Below are 24,148 nucleotides of genomic sequence, written 5' to 3'. Positions count from 1 at the left end.
TGTCCTTTTCTGCCTCGTTCGCGAACCTATTGTTTGCGCGTTGGTCTTTTGAAGGGTCATTCACAAAGAATAATTCCGTTGGACCTTATTTTCATTCGTGCTCATGCTCATGCAGTATTTATTTCACAAAAAAACGAAAAAAACAAAATAAATTAAATTTTAAGATATGTGACGTTTTGCAACAAAAGGTAGCTTAACATTATTTCATAATTCGAATCATTAATAGTTTTTGTAAAACTAGTAAAATGGATTAATAATAATTTTATCAAATATTAATGATAAATTTTAATAATTATTTCAAGTTTATTAATATTCATAATAAATCACGAAAATCTTCGTAAACTTGTAGTTCATATAAAAGTACATACTCCTTTATAAATTAAAGTCTCCATATTATAGTTTATTTAATTAAAAATAAGAATAACATTATTTCAGGTATTAAAGAATACTGCTGATGTGACAATTATGCGTTTCAATAGAGGACAAAAAAATCTAAAAATCATGAATAAAATTATGTTTAACTATAAATAATTACATGCGCTATTATTAAATATAGGTATTACAATTTTTACACCATACAGGTCATTTGAAGACAAACGAGTGCGTACCATAAACAGACATAAATAAAAATTACATTATTTTCAAACGGCCGACATGTTGATTTCTCAAAGTCTGACTTGAGATTTCTTATCAGCGACCAAATACCGAAAAACCAATGAGTACACATTTTAAAGCAAAATAAATAATTAGTTTTCGAAAATTCGCTAATACTAAAAGTCAAAAAACGCTCACTGCTCACTGACTGGCAGTTGCGCGTTCCTCCGAGCGTCGGGCGAGTTATTCGATCCAAGGCCTCAATTATTTAAAAAAATTGATAAAACTTATCCAAAATTCAATTAAGTAACTTCATAAATAATAAAATTTCCACAGGAATTCAATTTCAATTCAATTTCAATTTTTCGAAAAAATGAATTATTTAACAAAATTTTTATACAATTCTTCACAATAATTCAAATATTTTCACTAATAATAACATTTTTCATGTAAATTCAATTTGTTAAAGAAATTTTGGATAATATTCTATAAGCAAAAATTTAATATTACATACTTGCAAGCATAATGAAACTCATCGAAGAATTTCAATTCGACAAATTCAATTATTTTCACAAATAAATTTTTCCACAAGAATTCAATTATTTAAAATAAAATTTTCATTATATTTATTATATTTCGAAAAAATTAATTATTTAATACAATGCTAATAAAATTCTTATGAAGAATTCAATTCTTTTCAAAAAATTGTAACAAAATTTTTTACAGAAATTCAATTCTTTTAAACATTTTAATAAAATTTTTCACAATAATTCAATTATTTTTAATACAATTTTACAGGAATTGCTCAAAAAATGTAATTATTCTTAAAAATTTAATTTCAATTCCTCAAAAGAACCAATTATTTAAAAAAAGTATTAGAATTTTTCACAGGAATTTAATTATTTTTAAATGTATTAAAGAATTCTTTGTAAGATTTAATTATTTTTAAAAACTTTTCGCAATTCAATGAGTTAAATTCTTTGCATCAAAATATATGGGGGTGTGGTACTGTATAGTCTTTCACACACGGGATGATTAAGAAATGAAACCCATATATTGAATATATTTTGCTTCTCAATCACAATTTTGTTTACGAAATTCTAAACTTCTTATTTTATATAAAAAAAAAATTGTTTAATTCATTTTTTTCAATCATAGTTTTAGGCAAAATTCTGTTTTTCTTTTTTTTTTTTTGAAAAAAGAGAATAATTTTCATAATTTCTGTTTGTTAATGAAAACTTATGATTGGCAAATTAAAGTTATTGATAATAATTTTATTGTTTTGTTTCCAGAATAAACTAATAATAATCTTCGTATTCTTTCATTTTTTCTGTCTGTCCACACTTTGAAGTTCGTTTTTGTGTATAATTTTTTTTTTTCTTTAAAAAATATTGTTTGACAAATCGAAAATATGCAGGTATTTTTTCATGATATTAATGAAATATTAATAAAATAATTATTTTCATAAATAATAAAATTCATCACAGGATTTCAATTATTTCTAATACAATTTTACAGGAATTGCTCAAAAAATGAAATTATTCTTAAACATTTAATTTCAATTCCTCAAAAGAAATCATAATTATTTACCTAATAAAATGTTTTTTATTAAATTCTTTGCAAAAATTCAATTATTTATAAAAATATTAGAATTTTTTACAGGAATTCAATTATTTTAAAAAATTCAAAGAAAATTGTTCGAACGAAATCAATTATTTTAAATCCTATAATTTTAATTATAAATTTTTTTGAAATAATTCAATTATTCTTTCAGATTTTAATAAGATTCTTTCCAAGAATTCAATTTATTTACATAAATAATTCTTCGAAAGAATTCAATTATTAAAGATAAATAACAAAATTATTCCTGAAAATTAAATTATTTTGAGTCAAAAATTTTAATTGAATTCTGTGTAAAGTTTAATTATTTTTAAAAACTTTTCGCAATTCAATGATTTTCAATATGTACTATTTTCATAAAATTTCTAAACAGAAATCAATTGAAGGCCGCTGCGCGCGGTTGCAAGGGATAATACCAGTCAGGTAGCAGTGACCGCCTCTGGGCCGTTCACTGCTACCTGACTGGTATTATCCCTTACAACCGCGCGCAGCGACGCTTATACATTGTAAAAAATTTAGGGAGTTAACCCGTCAGCGGTCGCGCCGTGAGAAAAAGTCTCACGCAACACTACTCGACCTATAGGGCGCTCTTAGAGTCATAGAGTGCAAGTGAGACACTAAAAAAGGCGCGACTGCTGACGGGTTAACGGACTCGGGAGTTGGAAGTGAAATTTTTCGAGTTAAAAATCAACTCCAAAAGAGAGTTAATTTCTAACTCCCTTCATTCAACACCCGCGCGAGTTATTTTTTCCTTGGGGAGTTAGCATTTGGGTGTGAAGTTTTAACTCGCTTTATTTAACTCCCCTGGCATTAACTCCCCAATGGGTGCGACTTTTATAGAATCCCCTGGGGAGTTAAAATTTAACTCCCTTTTTTTACAGTGTTTTTTACCTTCGCAAGAATTAAATTATTTTTAAAGAAATTTATATTCTTTCATGAATAATAAAATTGGTTGCAGGAATTCAATTTATTAGCATTAGTATGAAATTTGTTATAGAATTAATTATTTACATGACCCAATTAAGATTTCCTTTTTTCAAATAAGTGTGAATCAAATAATTCAAGTTATATAAGTTATTTGAAGTAAATAGACTTTTAGATTCTAATAAAACATATTTAAACCAAGTAAATATTTTTTAAATATTTAGAATTAAATAAAATAAATTTATTTTTAAGTCGTCAACTTTATCTTTTTCATACTTATATATTAAATCATATTTTCTTATACTGCATTGCAATTTCCGTACATTGTTCCTGTATATTGTTATTATAAATAAAAATAAACAAATTTTTTTTAAATAAAGAATCATTGCCTAACAAAAAAGTTACGAAATCCTTATTGTAAAGCTAAATGATATTAGGTCGATTACATTCTGTATTTGGTATAACCGGTGACCGGCTAGTTGCTAGTATATAAAAGTATAGAACTTATCAGGTAAAGCAGATGTTGCAAGGTAAAAAATTTTTTACATTAAACAAGTGTACAGTACTTGTTTTCGAAAATAAGAAAGATTAAATTTTTCTCAAGGACATCTTGAATTAAATATTTAAAAAAAAGTAATATTATGAAATTTTTAAAAAGGTTCATTATAAGCCATAGAAGCAAAAGCAAAAGTAACAGTTATTTTAAGTTTGGTATGTGCATTACGCTCGGAGTAGATTGGATCCTTCACCTGCCGTTATTCTGTAGAGTCAGTTCAGTGTCAAAGTCCGTAGCTAGATGCATTCCGCTGTTATTGTCGTCGTTACAACTAAAATAGTGGGTTCAGTTATATCGATATATTTATTTCTTTTTTCAATCTAAAATGTCATTTATATTTATTTAAAATTCTTCCCATTTTTGGTAAATTTTAACGGAAGTTAAAGCCTATAACATTGTTGGAGGAGAAGTTTCTGTATTTTTCCTATTTACTTTTCTACCTGGTGCGTCCGACCTGTACCGAAAGCTACCGAATGGACTCGTTAAGGAAGGTGCCGGTCATCGTGGCATCAGCGCTGTAACAAAGTGTGATTTTTTTTACTTTTTTTAACTATAGTACAAGTTACAAGTTTCCCGTGATCATCATCATCACCAGTGATTATAAAAGTTGTAAATTCAATTTTTCAAAATTTTTTCCCTACCAAAGTTGCTATTTAGATTTATAATTAGAAAACAATTAAATATGTCATTATAAAAAGTATCGTTTTAAACACCATGAACAAAGTGTACATTAAAATAATTATTTGAGGTGCAGTGGAGTGTTTTAATGGCGTAAAAATATATTACTTAATTACGTTATAACTCGATTTCCTGGATTTTTTACTTTCGGCACTAGCTCTAAGGTAAAAGAAATATAAGATTCTAGAAATAATTAAATGGATAATTGAAAAATGCTTTTTTAGAAAGATTTTTTTTATGGCAAATATTTTTCAAAGGCTGTAAACCATCAAATAAATTTCGAAAAAATTTACGGATTTAATTCTAGATTAAATAATTTTCTATTCTTGGAAACTTTTCAGTCTATAGTTTATAGTCTAAGTTTTCAAGAATAAAAAATTTTTTAATCTAGCACATGGAGAGTTTTTATGCCGGATCAAAAGTACCCGGCATGAATTTAATGAGGTCAAGTACAAGGAAGAAGAAAAATATCTAATTTCTTCCTTGTTTATGCATATAAATATATAATATTACTAAAAGATTGAAAAATTAATTACAATTTCTTCAAAATAATGATAAAACAAAAAGTAAATTAGTGTCTTAATTACAAAGTGTAAATAGTTAAAATTGTGGTCAACTTGATTCTTCGCTGTAGATTATAAACAACTAAGTAATCTTCAATTTATATAAAAATTTCGTTATTAATAAATAATTATTAATTAATAATAATTTAACTTCCTATTAAGTATTTTCTAAAGTTCCTTTAGCTGCGTCAGAAATATCTTTTTTAATTCTTTTTTATCATTATATTATATTTTATTAACAAAAATTATTAGGAAAAAAGAACTGAAAAATTGACTAAGATATTTAATAAAAAATTTTCTCCCTTTTTAGTTACTAAACCTGTATTTTTCAGTTATTTGTTTATCTGTGACCTGATTAATTTTTAAGAAAGTGGTTCACAAAAGTATTAAAACTGAAGATATTCTTAATAGTTTTAAAAGATTAAAACTTACTTTTTAAGCATTTTCTTCTAATCCTAATTGCAGGAGTTGTTTGATGTAAATAATTAAGTATTCATGAACATCACAATGTAGATGTTTAAAAATGATTTAACATTTATTAAACTCTTAAAGTTAAGAAAAAAACATATTAACATAATTTTTTTTTTAAAACACTAACAACAATTCAATTATGGTATTGATGCGGTATAAAATTAAGTAAAATAGATAATGTTTGCATAACAATTTTTTTTAAAATCTTCGTTACTAAATTCTTTATCGATTCCGCGATGACGATTTTTTAATTTTTGTTTATTTATATTTATTTGTTTATAACAAAGTATGAAAAAATCGATATGTTGCTATAAAATAAAGTTTTTAACATTTAAAAAATTTTTAAGTACATTAAAAAGTACATATTTTTAAGTACCTACATATTTTAGTATTCTTAGATGAGTGAAAAAATTGATATAATTACACTTTTATTAAATAAACAATGCATTATAATCAATTAACTTTTGAAAAAAAGAACATAATTGAAAAAATTTAATTTGTAGTATACTTTTCTTAGAGTTTCATACCCAAAATTTAATGGGTAATTAATATGCAAACATTCAGTATACCTATTAATTTCATAATTTATTTCATTAATTACGTTTTTTGGTAAATTTTATTTAAAAAGAATTAAAATGTCGATTTTTTTAATCTTTAAATTTTTTCTATTTAAATGAACTAAACTCAAAAATGGGGTTTGCGAATGATAACTTTTATAATTATTTAAACAAATTATTAATATTTTTTAACTTTTAATAGAATCAAGGTTCTAATTTATATTTTACCTTAATTTCTAAAACATTATTATATTAAAAAAATTGTAAGAATACGTAGCTATAAAAAGAACTTCCTTATATCTAATTTCAAAATTGCTTAAACAAATTATTTTTGTTATTTTAAAAAAATTGGAGTGGCTTAGATAATAAAAATGTAATTTTCTTTAATTATTTAATTTGTTTAAACAATTATGTTAAATATTTACACAATACCCTTTATTTTTGTATTCTATTATATTTAATTATTTTCTGCGTAAAATGTTGAAAAATGTAAAAAAAAATTAGAATTTTGATTATTAATGTTAAAAAAAAAATTACAATAAAATTAACAATAAAAAATTGTTTAAACAATTTAAAAATTTATGAAATAGCAAAATATCGATTTTTTCATACTTTGTTATAAACAAATAAATATAAATAAACAAAAATTAAAAAATCGGCATCGAGGAATCGATAGAGAATTTAGTAACGAAGATTTGAAAAAAAGTTTTGTTTAACTTGAATGAAAATTGTGACCTCTAGACAGATTTAGACACAAAAAGTTCATTTGGCCCCTTATAGAATATCTTGAATATCCGGTTCCTGTTAGGGTTTAAATTAGAAAGTATTTTAGATACCTGTAAAAAATTTAATAAATATGCTGTAAGTATTGTAAAAAAACCTTTTGTAATTGAGAAATATATTGTTTAAAAGTCAAATTATGCATTATTTTTATATGTTAATCTAAATCAGAATTATTTTATTTTTTAACCCAAATAGCACAACATTTGAGCTTCATGTAGGGTACTCGACTCTAAAAATTATTAAAAAAAATAGTCAAAACCAGCGCCAATTTGATGATAAAAAAGCTCAAATTTGATAATAGCCTCCAAAAATTGTTTTAAAAAATTATCAAAACCAGCCTCGATTTTAAAGATACAAACTTTTCTGAATTGGTCCAATTTGATGAAAAAAAGTCCAAATTTGATATTTGACTCCAAAAACTGTAAAAATAAATTTACAAGACCAACATCGTTTTTCAAGATACTAATTATTTCTGGATCGGAAACAAATTCTAAAAAAGTTCTGACTATTTTCGTCCTTCGGAAATGCTTTTTTTAATAAAAAAAAGTAATGTATTGGTCCAATTTGATGAAAAGTAGTCCAAATTTGATATTTGACTCCAAAAATTGTTTAAAAAAATTGTCAAGCCCAAAGAAAAAGCTCCAATTTGATGAAAAAAGTCCAAATTTCATATTTGACTCCAAAAATTGTAAAAATAAATTTACAAGACTAGCGTTATTTTTCAAGATACGAATTTTTTCTGGATCGGAAATAAATTCTAAAAATGTTCTGAATATCTCCGTGTTTTGGCATATTATTTCTGGAAAATAATAAGAATTGAAATGAATAATTTTTTATTATATTTAATATCTGTTAGAAGAAATATCCTTTCAAATAATAAAAACGTATAATTTAAAAATATTCGATAAATTAATCTTAAATATATAAATGTACCTTTCATTTTTTGCAGATATCACCGTAATAACAAGCAGTGAAGAGAAATGGTGATCGTTACTCGGGTAAGTAAATATTCTAATTCTATAAATTCGATAACTTGACAAAAATATTGTGTATTACTGATTTAAAAAAAATAGCTTAATCAGCAAGGGGTCTTCCATAAGCCACGTGGCGCTTCAAGGAGGTGGGGGGGGGGGGTCAGCTATGAACCACGATATAAGAGGAAAAAATGGCGCTAATACATGTAACAGCATGCCACATGGGGGGAGGGGAGGTTTAAATTTAAAAAAAATGGGACCACGTGGTTTATGGAAGACCCCCAAAGAAATGAGATGTTTCTGCATCAGTACGCATCCGTTTGGAACAAAATCCTATATAGCTGCTCTTCTTTGGGACATCAATATTTCCCTTTATTGAACTTGACGAATTTCTACATAACATTCAGATTGAAACTTTGTAACTACATGTAGGCAAATTTAAAGTGGCCGTTGCTCTAAAATCACAAGCCTTTGGTATTTTATTTTTAGTATGTTTCAAATGTGTTCAAATGTACATTAATCTCGATCAGATTTGCTAATCTGCTATTAACGACATGGAATTTTAAAAAAATGACCGCAATTATGTATGGGATCTTCATTTGTTTTCAGTAGTGTTTGATTAATTTAATGATTTTCAGGGCGATTACATATGGATAGAGCCCATCTCAGGAAGGGAATTTGATGTTGCTATTGGTGCTCGAGTTGTTTCAGCAGAAGGCAGACGTATTCAAGTAAAAGACGACGATAATAAGGTAACTTCAATTTCGATACTCTTTCGATCCCTATAGGAAAGGGAAAACCAAATTAAAGAACAAAATTCAATAATTGACCTAATCAATGAAAAATAGAGTATTCTCAGTGCGGATAACTTGTGAAAATATTTAGAATTACGCATAACAATTAATAAAAGAAGAGTGTTCACATTCAACTCTTTAATTTTTTCAAAGATTGCGTTCTTAGTGATAATGACTGAATCAAAATCAATTTTGAGTCATTAAAACCAGTATTGCTATCATTAGACAAAAAAAGTTGAGTCATAGTTCTTAGTATCATATAATACAGATTTGAAACGCTCGCAAAATAACTCGGCAATATATATCATTTTCGGCTTGTTTGTCATTTAAAAAACATATAATTGGAAATGCAACATTTATCTCTAATTTTATTAACAAAATTCCAAAAATACTTAGGATTCATCTCAACCAATTCCTCCACCCTATGCATATATCGTATAACATTTGTTCATTAATTTCATTAATATAACTCATTTATAAAATGTAATGTCTTTAAAAATATGTACTTTTTGCTTTTACAGGAACAATGGCTAACACCCGAAAGACGTATAAAAGCTATGCACGCTACATCAGTGCAGGGTGTAGAAGATATGATCAGTTTGGGAGACCTCCATGAAGCTGGGATTTTGAGGAATCTTCTTATTCGTTACAACGAAAATCTTATTTACGTAAGATACTTCTACTTGCAAAACAACTTTATTCAAATATGACATCAAAAAAAAAAAAAAATTAATACGGAAATAAATAAGTACATATTAATAATCAAACAATACTAATCATAATTCAATTGCATTGTTTTAGACGTATACTGGTTCCATATTAGTGGCTGTGAATCCATATCAAATATTACCAATATACACTGCTGAACAAATAAAACTTTACAAAGATCGAAAAATTGGTGAATTACCTCCACACATATTTGCAATAGGAGATAACAGTTATGCTCACATGAATCGATACGCTCAGGACCAATGTATAGTAATAAGGTAAGAGTGAAATGAACATCCAGATTTTTACTAAATTATTAATATAATATAATATAATATAATAATTATAGCATCTAAATATAATTAATGATGAATTGCACTACAAATGTTTATAAATATTTCAGTGGTGAAAGTGGAGCAGGAAAAACCGAGAGCACAAAATTGATTTTGCAGTATTTGGCAGCTATTAGTGGAAAGCACTCATGGATAGAACAACAAATTCTAGAAGCTAATCCAATTTTAGAAGGTAAAACAATCATATTTCTTTTGATAGTGCTTATTATTGTACCTACTTTTTAAAAAAATCTTAATAATTTATTTACTTCATGGTGTGCTTGATTCTATTCTAATTTCAGCATTTGGAAATGCAAAGACTGTTAGAAATGACAATTCATCTCGATTTGGAAAATACATAGACATTCATTTCAATCATCAAGGCGTAATAGAAGGAGCTAAAATAGAACAGTATCTGTTGGAAAAATCTCGAATAGTATCTCAAAGCATGGATGAGAGGAATTATCATATATTTTATTGCATGTTGGCCGGTCTCTCAAAGGACGAAAAGCAAAAACTTGAACTGGAAGACGCATCATCGTATAGGTATTTGGTGGGGGTAAGAATATCATTTTAAATATTTATAGTTCTAAGTAATAATTAATTCAATTGCACCCAAAAAGCAAAAGTTCTGGAAAAAATGTTAACCCCTTTTCTAAACGGAAAGAAATTATATTATATTTCATTATTCGAGCTTTTTTGCACACTACTATTATTTAGGATCAATTTTAGTATGTATTTGCAGGGCGGTAGCATTACATGTGAAGGACGCGACGATGCTGTTGAATTTGCAGACATTAGATCAGCAATGAAAGTATTATTATTTACTGATTCTGAAATTTGGGACATTTTAAAATTATTAGCAGCTTTATTACACATAGGAAATGTTAAAAGTAGAGCTACTGTTGTAGGTAAGCAGTAAATATAATTATACTTATAAATATACCTACATATTCTGGTTCGACTGTATTTTTATAAATAAATTGCCTTAATTTGAAAATTATTACTAATAATTATTATTATTATTATTAACATTTATAAAATGATACTTTTCTGTAATAGACAATTTGGATGCAACTGAAATTCCCGAACAAACGAATGTAACGAAAGTAGCTCAATTATTAGGTGTTCCTATTCAATCTTTAATAGATGCTCTTACGAGGCGGACGATATTCGCGCACGGTGAGACAGTGGTAAATGTTATCAAAATTCACTATATTTATTGACTAATGTTAATTATTACTTAGCATTTTTAATCATGTTTGCTAATTATAGATATCGACGCTTTCAAGAGAACAATCCGTAGACATTAGAGATGCTTTTGTGAAAGGAATTTATGGACGATTATTTATTCACATAGTGAAGAAAATTAATGAAGCCATTTTTAGACCAAAACATACTTCTCGTAGTGCTATAGGCGTATTAGACATTTTCGGCTTTGAGAACTTTAATCATAATAGTTTTGAACAATTTTGCATAAACTATGCAAATGAGAATTTACAGCAATTTTTCGTTCAACATATCTTTAAATTGGAACAAGAGGAATACAATCACGAGGGAATAAATTGGCAACATATTGAATTTGTCGACAATCAGGATGCTTTGGACTTAATTGCTGTTAAACAATTAAATATAATGGCTTTAATAGATGAAGAATCAAAATTTCCAAAGGTAATTATTAGTTTAGATGTACTTTTCAAATTATTTATTTGAACAAAGCTACAACTTTCGGATATTATCAGTAAATGCTAGAAACTTTTTGCTTTTGAAGATGAAGCTTAAAAAAATTTATTGATTAAGTTTAATAATTATTCCTCAGGGTACAGACCACACAATGTTGGCAAAAATCCACAAGACTCATGGGACCCATAAAAATTATCTGAAACCAAAGTCTGACATAAATACATCTTTCGGTTTGAATCATTTTGCTGGTGTAGTTTTTTACGATACTAGAAGTTTCTTAGAGAAAAACAGAGACACGTTTAGTGCAGATTTATTACAACTGATTCACATTTCTTCAAATAAGTTTCTTCAACTGTGCTTTGTTGAGGACATCGAAATGGGTTCTGAAACGAGAAAAAGAGCTCCTACATTGTCTACGCAATTCAAAAAGTCTTTAGACTCCTTAATGAAGACCTTATCTACCTGTCAGCCATTTTTTATTAGATGTATTAAACCTAATGAATATAAAAAGCCAATGGTAAGTTATTAATGACGATATATTTCTAAAAAATGCAATAATTAACGAATATTTTTAATTTTCAGATGTTCGATCGAGGACTTTGTTGTCGACAACTGAGGTATTCGGGAATGATGGAAACTATTAGAATACGTAGAGCAGGATATCCTATTCGGCATGCTTTTCCAGAATTTGTTGAAAGATATAGATTTTTAATTCCTGGAATACCTCCAGCACACAAGGTAGTATTTTTAATTTAATAAACAACTAATTTTCAGAAAGATCAGGGTTGCCAAAGGTCAGGGAAATCAGGGAAAAGTCGGGGATTTTTATTAAAAGTACTGGAAAAAATTTAATTTTTAGAATTCATAAGAAAATTATTAATTTTTCTGTCTTTTTGGCTTTACTCATAAACTATGAAATTACCACGAATTCTAATACAAAACCTTCAAATTTTTCTATTTCTGACAATAATTTCTTTTCAAATAATTTCATTCTTGCAGAACTATGTATAAAATATTATTACTTGTAAATTATTTAATAAATAATTTTACTTACATATTTTAAAAATAATTTAATTTAAAAAGAGTTACGTTTACAATTTTCAATCACCTTCAAAAGGTTTTAATTAAAAATCTTTTTAAATTCCAATCTTGAATGAATTTAATAGAAAAATTTTAAGAACTTAGATTTTTGAAAAATATTATTAATAATTCAAATTCTTCTGAAATTTTCTGAATTTTTTCTGAAAATTTTTTAATATTTAATTAATTATTAAAAATAATGAAAAGTTACGAATGATCGCATAAATTCAATTATTTTCAAAAATAATAAAATTCTCATTATAATAAATAAATAAATAAATTATTAATTAAATCATAAAAATTCAATTATGATAAAAAATTTTTAAACATTCTTGTAAAAATTTTCATTTTTTTCAAAAGTAATAAAATTGTTGGCAAAATTTAAATTTAAATTCAAAAAATTTAATTTTGTTATAAAATTCTTTGCAATAATTCAATTATTTTCATAAATAAAATTTTTTACAGGGATTCAATTATATTCATAAATAATAAGTCTTTTAGAAATTCAATTATTTTAAAAAATTTTCCTCAATTCAATGATTTTCAATATATCTACTATTTTAATAATATTTTTCAAAATAATTCAATTATTTAAAAAAATGTTGATAAAATTCTAAGCAAACATTTAATTATTTTCATAAATATTAAAAATTTCACAGGACTTGAATGATTTATTTACAAATTTTTTACAGAGATTCAATTATTTTTATGAATAATAAAACTTTTCGTAGAATTTCGTTGAATTTCAAAAAGGTTTAAATTTGAAATTTTTTAAAAATCTTAATTCTTATGGAATAATATGTAATAATATTTTATTTAAAACAGAAGTTATCGATGTTTTCAAATAATTCTACAATTAAAAAAATTCGTAAATAAATGTAATAGAAATATAGAAGATTTTTTTTAGTTTCTAATAATTTTGAGAGTGAATCAGAATATTCTATAGGGAAAAAGTGAAAATTTTGTCTGGAAATCAGGAAGAAACAAAATTAATTTTTTGTGGCAACCCTGAAGATTTTTGAATTCTCAAGCTCTTAATTAATTTTTCCAGACTGAATGCCGTGTTGCAACGTATAAAATTTGTCATGCTGTGCTAGGCAGATCTGATTATCAGCTGGGACATACCAAAGTATTTTTAAAAGATGCTCACGACCTTTTTCTAGAACAAGAACGCGATCGAGTTCTTACTCGAAAAATATTAATTCTTCAGCGCAATATTCGAGGTTGGGTTTACAGAAGAAGGTTTCTACGTATGCGATCAGCAGCCATAATCATCCAAAAATTGTGGAGAGGTTACGCTCAATCGCAGAGATTTAAACTTATGCGCATTGGTTACATGCGTCTTCAGGCTCTAATAAGATCGCGAGTTCTTTCCCACAGATTCAGACACCTTCGAGGTCATATTGTTGCCCTACAAGCCCGAGCAAGAGGACATCTAGTTCGGAGGATGTACAGAAAGAAAATGTGGGCAATTGTTAAAATTCAAGCCCACGTGCGACGATTGATTGCCCAGAGAAGATATAAAAAAATTATGTACGAATATCGTCTTCATGTGGAAGCTCTGAGACTGCGGAAAAAGGAGGAAAGAGAATTGAAGGATCAAGGAAATAAAAGAGCCAAAGAAATAGCAGAACAACACTTTAGGGTACAATTTTTCGATTCAAAATAATAATCCCATACAGTGTTCAACTTTATTAAATATATTGTGTTTTAGGAAAGACTACAAGAACTGGAAAGAAAGGAAATCGAAATGGAAATAGAAGACAGACGAAGAATGGAAATTAAAAAGAATTTGATTAATGATGCAGCTAAAAAGCAGGACGAACCTGTTGACGACAGTAAATTAGTGGAAGCTATGTTCGATTTCTTACCTGACTCAAGCAGTGAAGCTCCTACTCCCGGAAGGGAAACTTCAGTTTTCAATGTTAGTTAATAAAGAGTTTAAAAATACTATTAAAAATTTATATAAAAATCTCATTTTTTGATGATGATGATGATGATGATGAGTGAAGACTAAACTTTGAAAATTAAATGATTTTACAGGATCTTCCAGCACCAAAAATAGATCAACAGGAAATTATCAGTCCCCTTCAAACTGCATCCGAAGATGAAGAAGACCTGTCTGAATATAAATTTCAGAAATTTGCTGCAACATACTTTCAGGGAAATATTAATCATCAGTATTCGAGAAAGCCTTTAAAGCATCCTCTTCTTCCGTTACATACCCAAGGAGATCAACTGGTATGAATATTAATATTAACATCATTATTCAAAGATACAAAAATTAGTACTAAAGAAATAAAATCAACTTTTTCTTTTTTCTTTTTTTCTTTTTTTCTTTTTCATTACAGGCGGCGCAAGCATTATGGATAACAATTTTAAGATTTACTGGTGATTTACCCGAACCTAGATATCATACTATGGACAGGGATAATACTTCTGTTATGTCTAAAGTAACTGCTACTTTAGGTCGAAATTTTATAAGGAGTAAAGAATTTCAAGAAGCACAGTTAATAGGCATGGACCCGGTAATATAAACTGTTTATTATTCATTTTGAGAATTATTTTTTTAAAAATTTGTTAATATATACTTTCGGGTTTCCTAGATTTTCTAATAGCAGGCATCACAAATAGTTCCCTTCTTCCCTTTCGTCACCTTTTTTACCTGTTTTGATGATTTGTCACATCAAATAATTAAAATACTAAGTCTAATAGTTTTTTCTAGAAAAACAAAAATATCAATTTTTGAGAATAACTTTACAAAACTATTTAAAAATATTGACTTTTTTTTAAACAAATAAGCATATTTTCAACATTACTTCTTGAAGAAAATAGGGAAAGTATAGAATTGATCAGGGAAAAGTCAGGGATTTTTACACTTACTGGAAATAATTAAATTCTTAGAATTTTTTTTGAAAAATTTTAATAATTCAAATTCTTCTGAAATTAGTTAAATTTGTCAATATATATATTTAATTAATTATAAAAAATGATGGATTTATAGAAGAATTTTAGTTGAAATTTCTAAAAAAAAAATGAATTTTGAAGAAGTTACAAATTATTTATTGCAGAAATTCAATTATTTTCAATAGTAATAAAATTCTTCTCAAAAATTCAATTTCGTTTAAAAATTTTTAAAAATTCTCATCAATATTTCAATTATCTTCATAAATAAAAATATTCATCACAAGAATTCAATAATTTTTGAAAATTTTAATAAAATTCTTAGCAGCTTTTTAATTATTTTCATAAATCATAAATTTCATAATTTTCATAAATTCATCACAGGATTTCAATTATTTTTAATACTATTTTACAGAAATTGCTCAAAAAATGCAATTATTCTTAAAAATTTAATTTCAATTCCTCGAAAGAACCAATTAGGTATTAAAAAATGTTTTTTTTTAAATTTTTTGGAAGTATTCAATTATTTTTATAAATATTTAAATCTAAATATAGAATGGAATTTTTGTCAGTGAAGTGTCTAAAACTTTTAGTTTGAAAGCTACTTTTTACTACTTCTTTAAAATTATTTATCGCGTGCGAATTCTGACTTTTTGAAAAATTTTGTTTAGTTAAAAATTGTAGAAAATAATAGTTGAATTGAAATGATGAAAATAATTTTGAAGAAGTTAGAGTAAAAATATTTTTATAGTACAAAATAATGATCTTGTCACTCTGTCATTTTCAAATATTATAAAACATTCTTATAAGTTGTTGAATTTAAAAAAGGTTTGAAAATCTTAATTCCTATGGAAACATAGTAATGATTAAATATTTATTTAAAAAAGAAGTTGTTGATGTTTTCGAATAATTTTACAATTAAAGAAATTCGTGAATAAATGTTATTTTCTATAAAAAATCCAAAACTAAGAAATTTGAGTATTAATACATTGTTAATTTTTTTTTCGTATTTTTTGGTCCCTTTTTCGTCCCCTTCTTTAGAAAAAAATTTTTTCTTTTCACCTTTTTTGAGGATAAAAGGTACTGTGATGCTTGTAATAGTAACAAAATTCATAATAAATTTAATATTCTATAAATAAATACTTATTTTCAGGATGCTTTCATGAAGCAGAAGCCACGATCCATCAGGCACAAACTTGTTTCACTAACTCTTAAGCGTAAAAATAAATTAGGAGAAGATGTGCGAAGAAAATTACAGGAAGATGAATACACAGCAGACAGTTATCAATCGTGGCTTGAAGCTAGACCGACGTCGAACCTTGAGAAGCTGCACTTTATAATAGGTCACGGAATTCTACGAGCCGAACTGAGAGACGAAATCTATTGTCAAATCTGCAAACAGTTGTCAAACAATCCTTCAAAATCTTCACATGCACGTGGTTGGATTCTACTTTCTCTATGCGTAGGTTGCTTCGCACCTTCGGAAAAGTTTGTCAACTACCTTCGAGCATTTATAAGAGAGGGTCCGCCTGGCTACGCGCCTTATTGTGACGATAGACTAAAAAGAACATTCAATAACGGAACTCGAAATCAACCTCCCAGTTGGTTGGAACTGCAAGCTACAAAATCCAAGAAGCCAATTATGCTCCCCATAACATTTATGGATGGCAACACAAAAACATTATTAGCCGATTCGGCGACCACTGCCAGGGAATTGTGCAATCAACTTTCGGATAAGATTTCATTGCGGGATCAATTTGGATTTTCCCTCTATATTGCTCTTTTTGATAAGGTGTCATCTTTGGGGAGCGGAGGTGACCATGTGATGGACGCTATATCGCAATGTGAACAATATGCCAAAGAACAAGGAGCTCAAGAGAGAAATGCACCTTGGAGACTGTTTTTTCGAAAAGAAATATTCGCACCCTGGCATGAACCAACGGAGGATCAAGTTGCTACGAATTTGATTTATCAACAAGTAGTGAGGGGAGTTAAGTTTGGGGAGTACAGATGCGACAAGGAAGAAGACTTGGCAATGATTGCAGCTCAACAATACTACATAGAGTATCATACGGACATGAATGTAGATAGACTATTTACACTCTTACCAAACTACATTCCAGACTACTGTCTAACCGGCATTGAGAAAGCTATTGATAGATGGGGACATCTTGTATTACAAGGTTATAAAAAAGTGAGTATTTCTCTCTTTTGGTAGTCGATTGAAACAATGTGCTTTTTCTTATGAAAGCGTGTCTTTATTTTCAGAGTTATTATTTAAAAGAAAAAGTACCTGCTTTACGAGTTAAGGAAGATATAGTAGGATATGCAAAATTTAAGTGGCCTTTACTATTTTCTCGTTTTTATGAAGCGTACAGAAATTCAGGTCCAAATTTACCTAAGAATGATGTGATCATTGCTGTTAATTGGACTGGAGTCTATGTCGTTGACGATCAAGAACAGGTTCTTTTGGAACTATCGTTTCCTGAAATAACCAGCGTCTCTAGTCAAAAGTAAATATTTTTCAAATAATAATATAATTATACTCTTAAAACTTTTAAATTATCAACTTTTACACCATTTAGTCCAAAAAGTACGTTTTTTTGGTTTCATAGTCTACACAGCAACCAAACTTTCTTAAAAGTTGACTGAACATATTTTAATGAAAGCTTCAAATTTCTTAGCCCCTTTTTTCAATTTTTTCACTTTTTCCCCTTTTTCAGACTTGGCACTCGATAATTCATTTTAAAAAAATAGCAAAAAGTACCGTAAGTGAGGCTAAATTCGCTCAATTTTTCAATTCTTTTTTAAATAACTTCGGGAAACGATGAAAATAAACATTGGCACTGAAAATATATAATCTTTAATCCTTTATGTTTCCTATTACTGCATAAAGAAATTAAAATATGTTGCAGAAAATTATTTATAAGCCGTTTTTTGTGAGCGACTTTACCTTTAAATGATGGGTAAATTCGCTCACCATTATTATTCTGGCAAAATATATTATAATCTGCAAAAATGAAACTAAATATTCTTTAGAATCAATAAAGAAAAAAATTAAGAACAATATACAAAGTTATTGGAATAAATATTTAATATTGTTTTATCAATAAGTAATTAGATTCAATCATTCAATCAAACGTACTCATAACCATAAAAAACAAGGTTAAGTTTGACAGTTTAGTGCTTAAACCGTTTTAAATCGTTTAATTTTCAGTTATAAGAGTACTATTATTTAAAAAAATCGAATTATAAATTAAAGTAATTAACATACTTAAAATATCCAGGCCCAAACATCTTTTTTGTAGACTTATTTCCTGAGCGAATTTACACAACAAATTTGAATTTTTTTTTTTAAATTGATTTTTTGCAGAATCTGTTTATTGCTTAAATTTTTGTGCTTTATGAAAATCATGTTGGAGATACAGGAAATGTAATGTTCAGAAGTATTCAACTTAAAAATTTTGAAGTAAAGCTTTATTCCCTACTTTTTCATACTACTTGTTCAATATGAAAATTATTCACTTGTGTTTTAAATATAATTTCTACTGAAAGTTACCAATGAATTTGCTGCAAATAAATTTTAAATTAAAGTTTAGCATTTATATTAACCAAAACAATTGTAAATCTTAAATATTTCTGTCTAAAAAGTATGTTAATCGAATTTTAAAAAATAGACATCGGTTGAGCGAATTTACCCTACATGAGCGAATTTAGCCTCACTTACGGTAGCTATCGAAAAATTAAACTTCCATTCCATATTTTTTATTTTCCTGCCTTTTTCCTATACTATTCAATTTTGTTAAATTTTATTAACGATATTTATTGTTATTGTTTTAGAACCAACAAAATATTTACACAAACCTTTAGTTTGTCGACTGTGCGAGGAGAGGAATTTATGTTTCAAAGTCCTAACGCTGAGGATATTCGTGACTTAGTGGTATACTTTTTGGAAGGATTGAAGAAACGTAGTAAATTTGTTATTGCATTACAAGATTACAAGGCGCCTGGTGAAGGGTCGTCTTTCTTAAATTTCCAAAAAGGAGATTTAATTACTCTGGAAGATGAAAACACAGGGGAAACTGTACTCAATTCTGGATGGTGCATTGGTTTGTGTGACAGAACTGGAGAGAAAGGAGACTTTCCAGCAGAAACAGTTTATGTTTTACCATCTCTAACAAAGCCACCGAATGATATTTTGGTAATGATTCCATTTATCTCACTTTAGCTTTTCACTAATTTTTAGATTTGTTTCACTTTCAATATCATTTTTAAATTCGAACGTCTAATTTTGTTTGACAGGCCCTTTTTAATATTGAAAATTCAGAGAATGGACGCAGACTCTACCCTCAACAGATCAATGGTGTAGAATCTCGTGATAAGCCTCACACTTTAGTCGAATATGCAATTGATCACTTCAGGTTAGTATTTATGTAAAATTTAAATTAATCTAAACGATCACTTCGAGTCAGGAGTGATCGTTTAATATATATTTTTAACCAACTATAAATAAATAAAACATTATTTATTAACTTACATAGAACTCCGCCAAAAAAATCTATTTCAAAGGCATTAACTTTAACAACTGCAAGGCGAGGTTACACTGATGAATTATGGAGACATTCGAGGGAACAAATAAAACAACCGTTGTTAAAAAAATTAATATCCAAAGAAGAACTGTCAGAAGAGGCATGTTATGCTTTTACTGCTGTTTTGAAATACATGGGAGATTTGCCAACCAAAAGGCCCAGGATTGGTAATGAGTACACTGACCAAATTTTTGATGGACCTTTAAAAAATGAAATACTACGTGACGAAATATACTGTCAGATTATGAAGCAATTGACAAATAATCGAAATCGAATGAGTGAAGAACGTGGATGGGAATTAATGTGGCTAGCTACAGGATTGTTCACTTGCAGCCAAAGTCTATTAAAGGTTTTTAACAATCATTTTTATAAACTGATGGATTAAATATTTTGAATATAAAACAATCATACTAAGGACATTTTTATTACTAAAAACTTGAATTTTTAAAATAATTTTGTATAAATCTCTTTTTTTACAAGAGAATACCTATGTCTTTCCAGGTAAAGACTTTTTAAAAAATTTATTTTTCTAAATTTCCAATTTTAATTGCAAATATCTTGCAAACTAAAAAAAATTAAGAAACTATTTGGAACAGTTATTTAGTACCCGAAACATTACAAAATTATTAAGTAGGAATAAAGAAATTGGAAATTTACGAGTTCTTTTTCCTATGAAAGTACAGAGTAAAATGATATTTTTTTATAATATATTGTGCTATCTTAATTAACATATTATATACTTTTTCAGGAGTTAACATTATTCTTAAGAACAAGAAGACATCCTATTTCACAAGATTCATTACAAAGATTGCAGAAAACATTGCGTAACGGACAAAGAAAATATCCCCCTCATCAAGTGGAAGTTGAAGCTATTCAACATAAAACGACCCAAATTTTCCACAAAGTTTATTTTCCTGATGATACAGATGAGGTAAGTTTCTTTATTAATATATTGAAGATTAAAAAATTAGGTTTACTTTGAAATGATAAAGAATACAAGATTCAGGCTTCGCACTCATCTACTAAAACCAACTAAAACCTACTATTTACTACGAAGGACAAAAGTATAGCTAAAAGTTACTAGATTGTCACTAGAGCGCCGATCCTAGCAGAATATGACGAATTTGATGAATAATTTTTCAAAAATAATTTATTAATAAAAAATAAAATAAATAAAACAATGCATTTTTTGTATTAGGCATTTGAAGTCGATTCATCAACAAGAGCTAAAGATTTTTGCCAGAACATCGCTCAAAGATTAAGTCTTCGAACATCTGAAGGTTTCAGTCTATTCGTCAAAATCGCTGACAAAGTAATCTCTGTTCCTGAAGGCGATTTCTTCTTTGACTTCGTCCGACACTTGACTGATTGGATAAGAAAAGCCCGCCCATCTAGAGATGGTAAAATATTGTTTGTTTTTTAAATATTATTATTTCACATAATTTTTAATAACAATAATTGAAAATTTTGTTTACTTAGGTACATCACCACAATTCACATATCAAGTATTTTTTATGAAAAAACTTTGGACAAATACTGTTCCCGGCAAAGACAGAAATGCTGACTTAATATTCCACTTTCATCAAGAGCTTCCAAAATTACTCAGAGGTAAGAATTTTTATTTTCATTTTCACATAATTAAGACCGGAAAATAAAATCAACCAATTCGACATTTTGTTTAAAAGAGTATGTCGTGTATATCTAGTATAACTTTTTAAAGACACTTGACAATAATTTAATAAAATTATATTTAGGATACCACAAGTGCACTAAAGAAGAAGCGTCTAGATTGGCGGCTTTGGTTTATAGAGTCCGATATGGAGAAAGTAAGCAAGAGTTACAGGCTATTCCGTGAGTATTTTTTAAATTAATGTTTTTCTTTTAATTTTCATCTTTGCTGCACACAACTATTTATTACCTATCAGTTTTATATATTAGTTTATCTGACTTTGTTAATAAAACGTCAATGAATTTACTAATATTGTAAATAATTTTTAAGACTTTTAGCATTGATACATGTCAATGAATCTTTTTCTTAATTGTTCATTAGTTACAGAGAAATTTTAATTAAAAAAAGTTTATATTTCAGTCAAATGTTGCGAGAATTGACACCTGGTGATTTAATAAAAGTCCAAAATGCTAATGAATGGAAAAGGTCAATAGTTGCTGCTTACAACCAAGACGCAGGTGAGTTTACATATTCAATAACAAATAACAAATGAAGGGTGCATTGTAATAACAAAGCGTTAAACGCCATGGCCAATCGTGTCAAAATTGATCTAGACACACGTTTCTGCATCATATGCATATATATGTATTTTTATAAATATTTTATTTAAATAAAGAGGACATTAGGTCGTAAGCGTGAAACAAAAATTATCTACCCTTTCTATCCTCTAAAACTGCCCTTATTTCAAAAGACAACCCCTAAAAATATAAATCGCAGTATTTGCTATGATGTTGACTATAGGTATGATCAACCTCTTGTAAACCACCCTCAAATTTTTAAATGGGTTGAAAAATATTTAAAGATTCTACTAATTCAAAATAATTTATGAACATTCAATATTTCTTGCTTTAAAATTTATAACAAAGGTTATAAATTTAACCCTTTATGTAATTTATTCGAATCTTTCCATAATCCTTGGATGTTTTTTAAGCAGCCGCAATGTTGGTATTTACAAAATAATGTTGTGAGTAAAGTGGAGTTGAATTGAGTTGAGAAGAAAATTGAAATACCTTATAAAAATATACAATGAAATCTGAATTTAATTTAATTTTTATTTAAAATATTTAAAAAATGTGATTAATTTTGTTGCAGGTATGAGTCCAGAAGATGCTAAAATAACATTCCTGAAAATTGTATATAGATGGCCAACTTTTGGATCAGCTTTCTTTGAAGTAAAGCAAAGTACAGAATCACAATATCCAGAACTACTGCTTATTGCTATCAATAAACATGGAGTTAGCCTTATTCATCCTCAATCAAAGGTGAGTTCGATTTGATTTCGCCCAAACTATTCTTACAGAAACCCCACACAGCACTGAAATTTTCCTAATGAGCAATTCCACGGGAAGTGATCTGAAGAATTTTCGATGATTTTAGCAATATTAATAATACTTTCTGAATTTGTTCCTTCATATACATCAGAAATACTCAAACATTACTTTAGTGTTTTTTGATTAATTTTCTTAATCAATGAAGCTAAAAAATATATTTTACGATTTTATTATTAATACTTATTGTTATTAAAAATATGTTTAAAAACGAAATTTTAAAAATTTTTAAAATCGGGTTCGAGAGATCGATAGAGAATTTAATTTTGCATCAAACCTAAATTTTTGTTGATTCCTTCGTTTATGTTGTAATGCCGCTTATTTTACAATGTGTTGAGGGATTTTTTTAAAAATGTAATTGTGTAGAATAGCTACTTAATTGCTTTAATGATTTAATTTTAACATATTTAAAATTTGTTTTAAAGGTTCAAATCCAAAATAAAGATTTAATTTTTATTTTCAGGATATCCTAATAACACATCCATTTACTAGAATCTCCAACTGGTCTTCGGGAAACACATATTTCCACATGACAATAGGAAATTTAGTGCGTGGAACAAAACTATTGTGTGAAACTTCACTAGGTTACAAAATGGATGATCTTTTGACTTCGTACATATCATTAATGCTTACAAACATGAACAAACAACGTACAATAAGGATAAAATAAATTAGTAGCAGGACAGTGTTATATAAGTTTTAGCGTAATTAAATAATGTTTATGATATTATTAGCTTTTGTTTGTAGAATTTACTCGTATTTCTAAAGTTTATCTAAAGCAGAATCGTTACGACCACTAAAGAAGGTTCAATATTTAATATTAATTAGTATTTTGTTTATACATTCCATTTTCGCTTAAAATTATAATCAGATTTATTATTGCTGTGGTAAAATGGTATAATTTGAAAATTATCATCAGCGACAATCAAAAATAGAATTCTCCATATAAAAGATCACAAAAAATTGTTAATAAGCTTTTACTTGTTATCAGTTTTTGAATTAATTATTTTTAACTATTTAAATAAGGTAAAACCTATTTAAACTCATATATATTGTAAAAAAATTTATGTATTTAACGAAATTAATTATTTTCTATGTTACTAAATTTACTAAAATGAAATATTCAATAACTGCATATATATCAAATGAAAATGACAAAAAATATATTTTTAATGGAACTGACAATGCTTATCTCGTAGAAAGTTACGAGAAAGACTAATCTAATAGTCGGACTAATCTACACTGAAAAATTATTTTAATAAATTTTAATACATTTTATTA

The 24,148-nt window shown here is 27.3% G+C and overlaps 1 protein-coding gene across 3 annotated transcripts; it reads left to right on the top strand.

Annotated features, from left to right (window-relative positions):
- Nucleotides 1-118: 118 nt before the first annotated feature.
- LOC122499808 (myosin-VIIa) lies at nucleotides 119-24,148 on the top strand. 3 transcript variants are annotated; one of them, XM_043608330.1, is made up of 28 exons: nucleotides 119-188; nucleotides 7,696-7,744; nucleotides 8,359-8,472; nucleotides 9,036-9,182; nucleotides 9,316-9,500; nucleotides 9,626-9,747; nucleotides 9,857-10,113; nucleotides 10,300-10,465; nucleotides 10,617-10,747; nucleotides 10,830-11,225; nucleotides 11,374-11,754; nucleotides 11,820-11,975; nucleotides 13,369-13,962; nucleotides 14,032-14,241; nucleotides 14,361-14,558; nucleotides 14,669-14,845; nucleotides 16,375-17,415; nucleotides 17,490-17,734; nucleotides 19,062-19,422; nucleotides 19,524-19,642; nucleotides 19,763-20,159; nucleotides 20,559-20,741; nucleotides 21,009-21,210; nucleotides 21,290-21,418; nucleotides 21,565-21,661; nucleotides 21,900-21,997; nucleotides 22,632-22,801; nucleotides 23,331-24,148. In XM_043608330.1, the coding sequence occupies exons 2-28, from the start codon at nucleotides 7,727-7,729 to the stop codon at nucleotides 23,535-23,537; spliced, it is 6,501 nt and encodes a 2,166-aa protein (XP_043464265.1). In that variant the 5' UTR covers nucleotides 119-188; nucleotides 7,696-7,726; the 3' UTR covers nucleotides 23,538-24,148. The 3 variants fall into 3 exon arrangements, with proteins under 3 accessions (XP_043464265.1, XP_043464264.1, XP_043464263.1); XM_043608329.1 differs by lacking the exon at nucleotides 119-188 and adding an exon at nucleotides 3,726-3,973; XM_043608328.1 differs by lacking the exon at nucleotides 119-188 and adding an exon at nucleotides 3,726-4,536.

The sequence above is a fragment of the Leptopilina heterotoma genome, unplaced genomic scaffold (assembly GCF_015476425.1).
Source record: "Leptopilina heterotoma isolate Lh14 unplaced genomic scaffold, ASM1547642v1 Lhet_177, whole genome shotgun sequence".
Taxonomy (NCBI): domain Eukaryota; kingdom Metazoa; phylum Arthropoda; class Insecta; order Hymenoptera; family Figitidae; genus Leptopilina; species Leptopilina heterotoma.
This window is presented reverse-complemented; position numbering and strand designations above follow the sequence as displayed.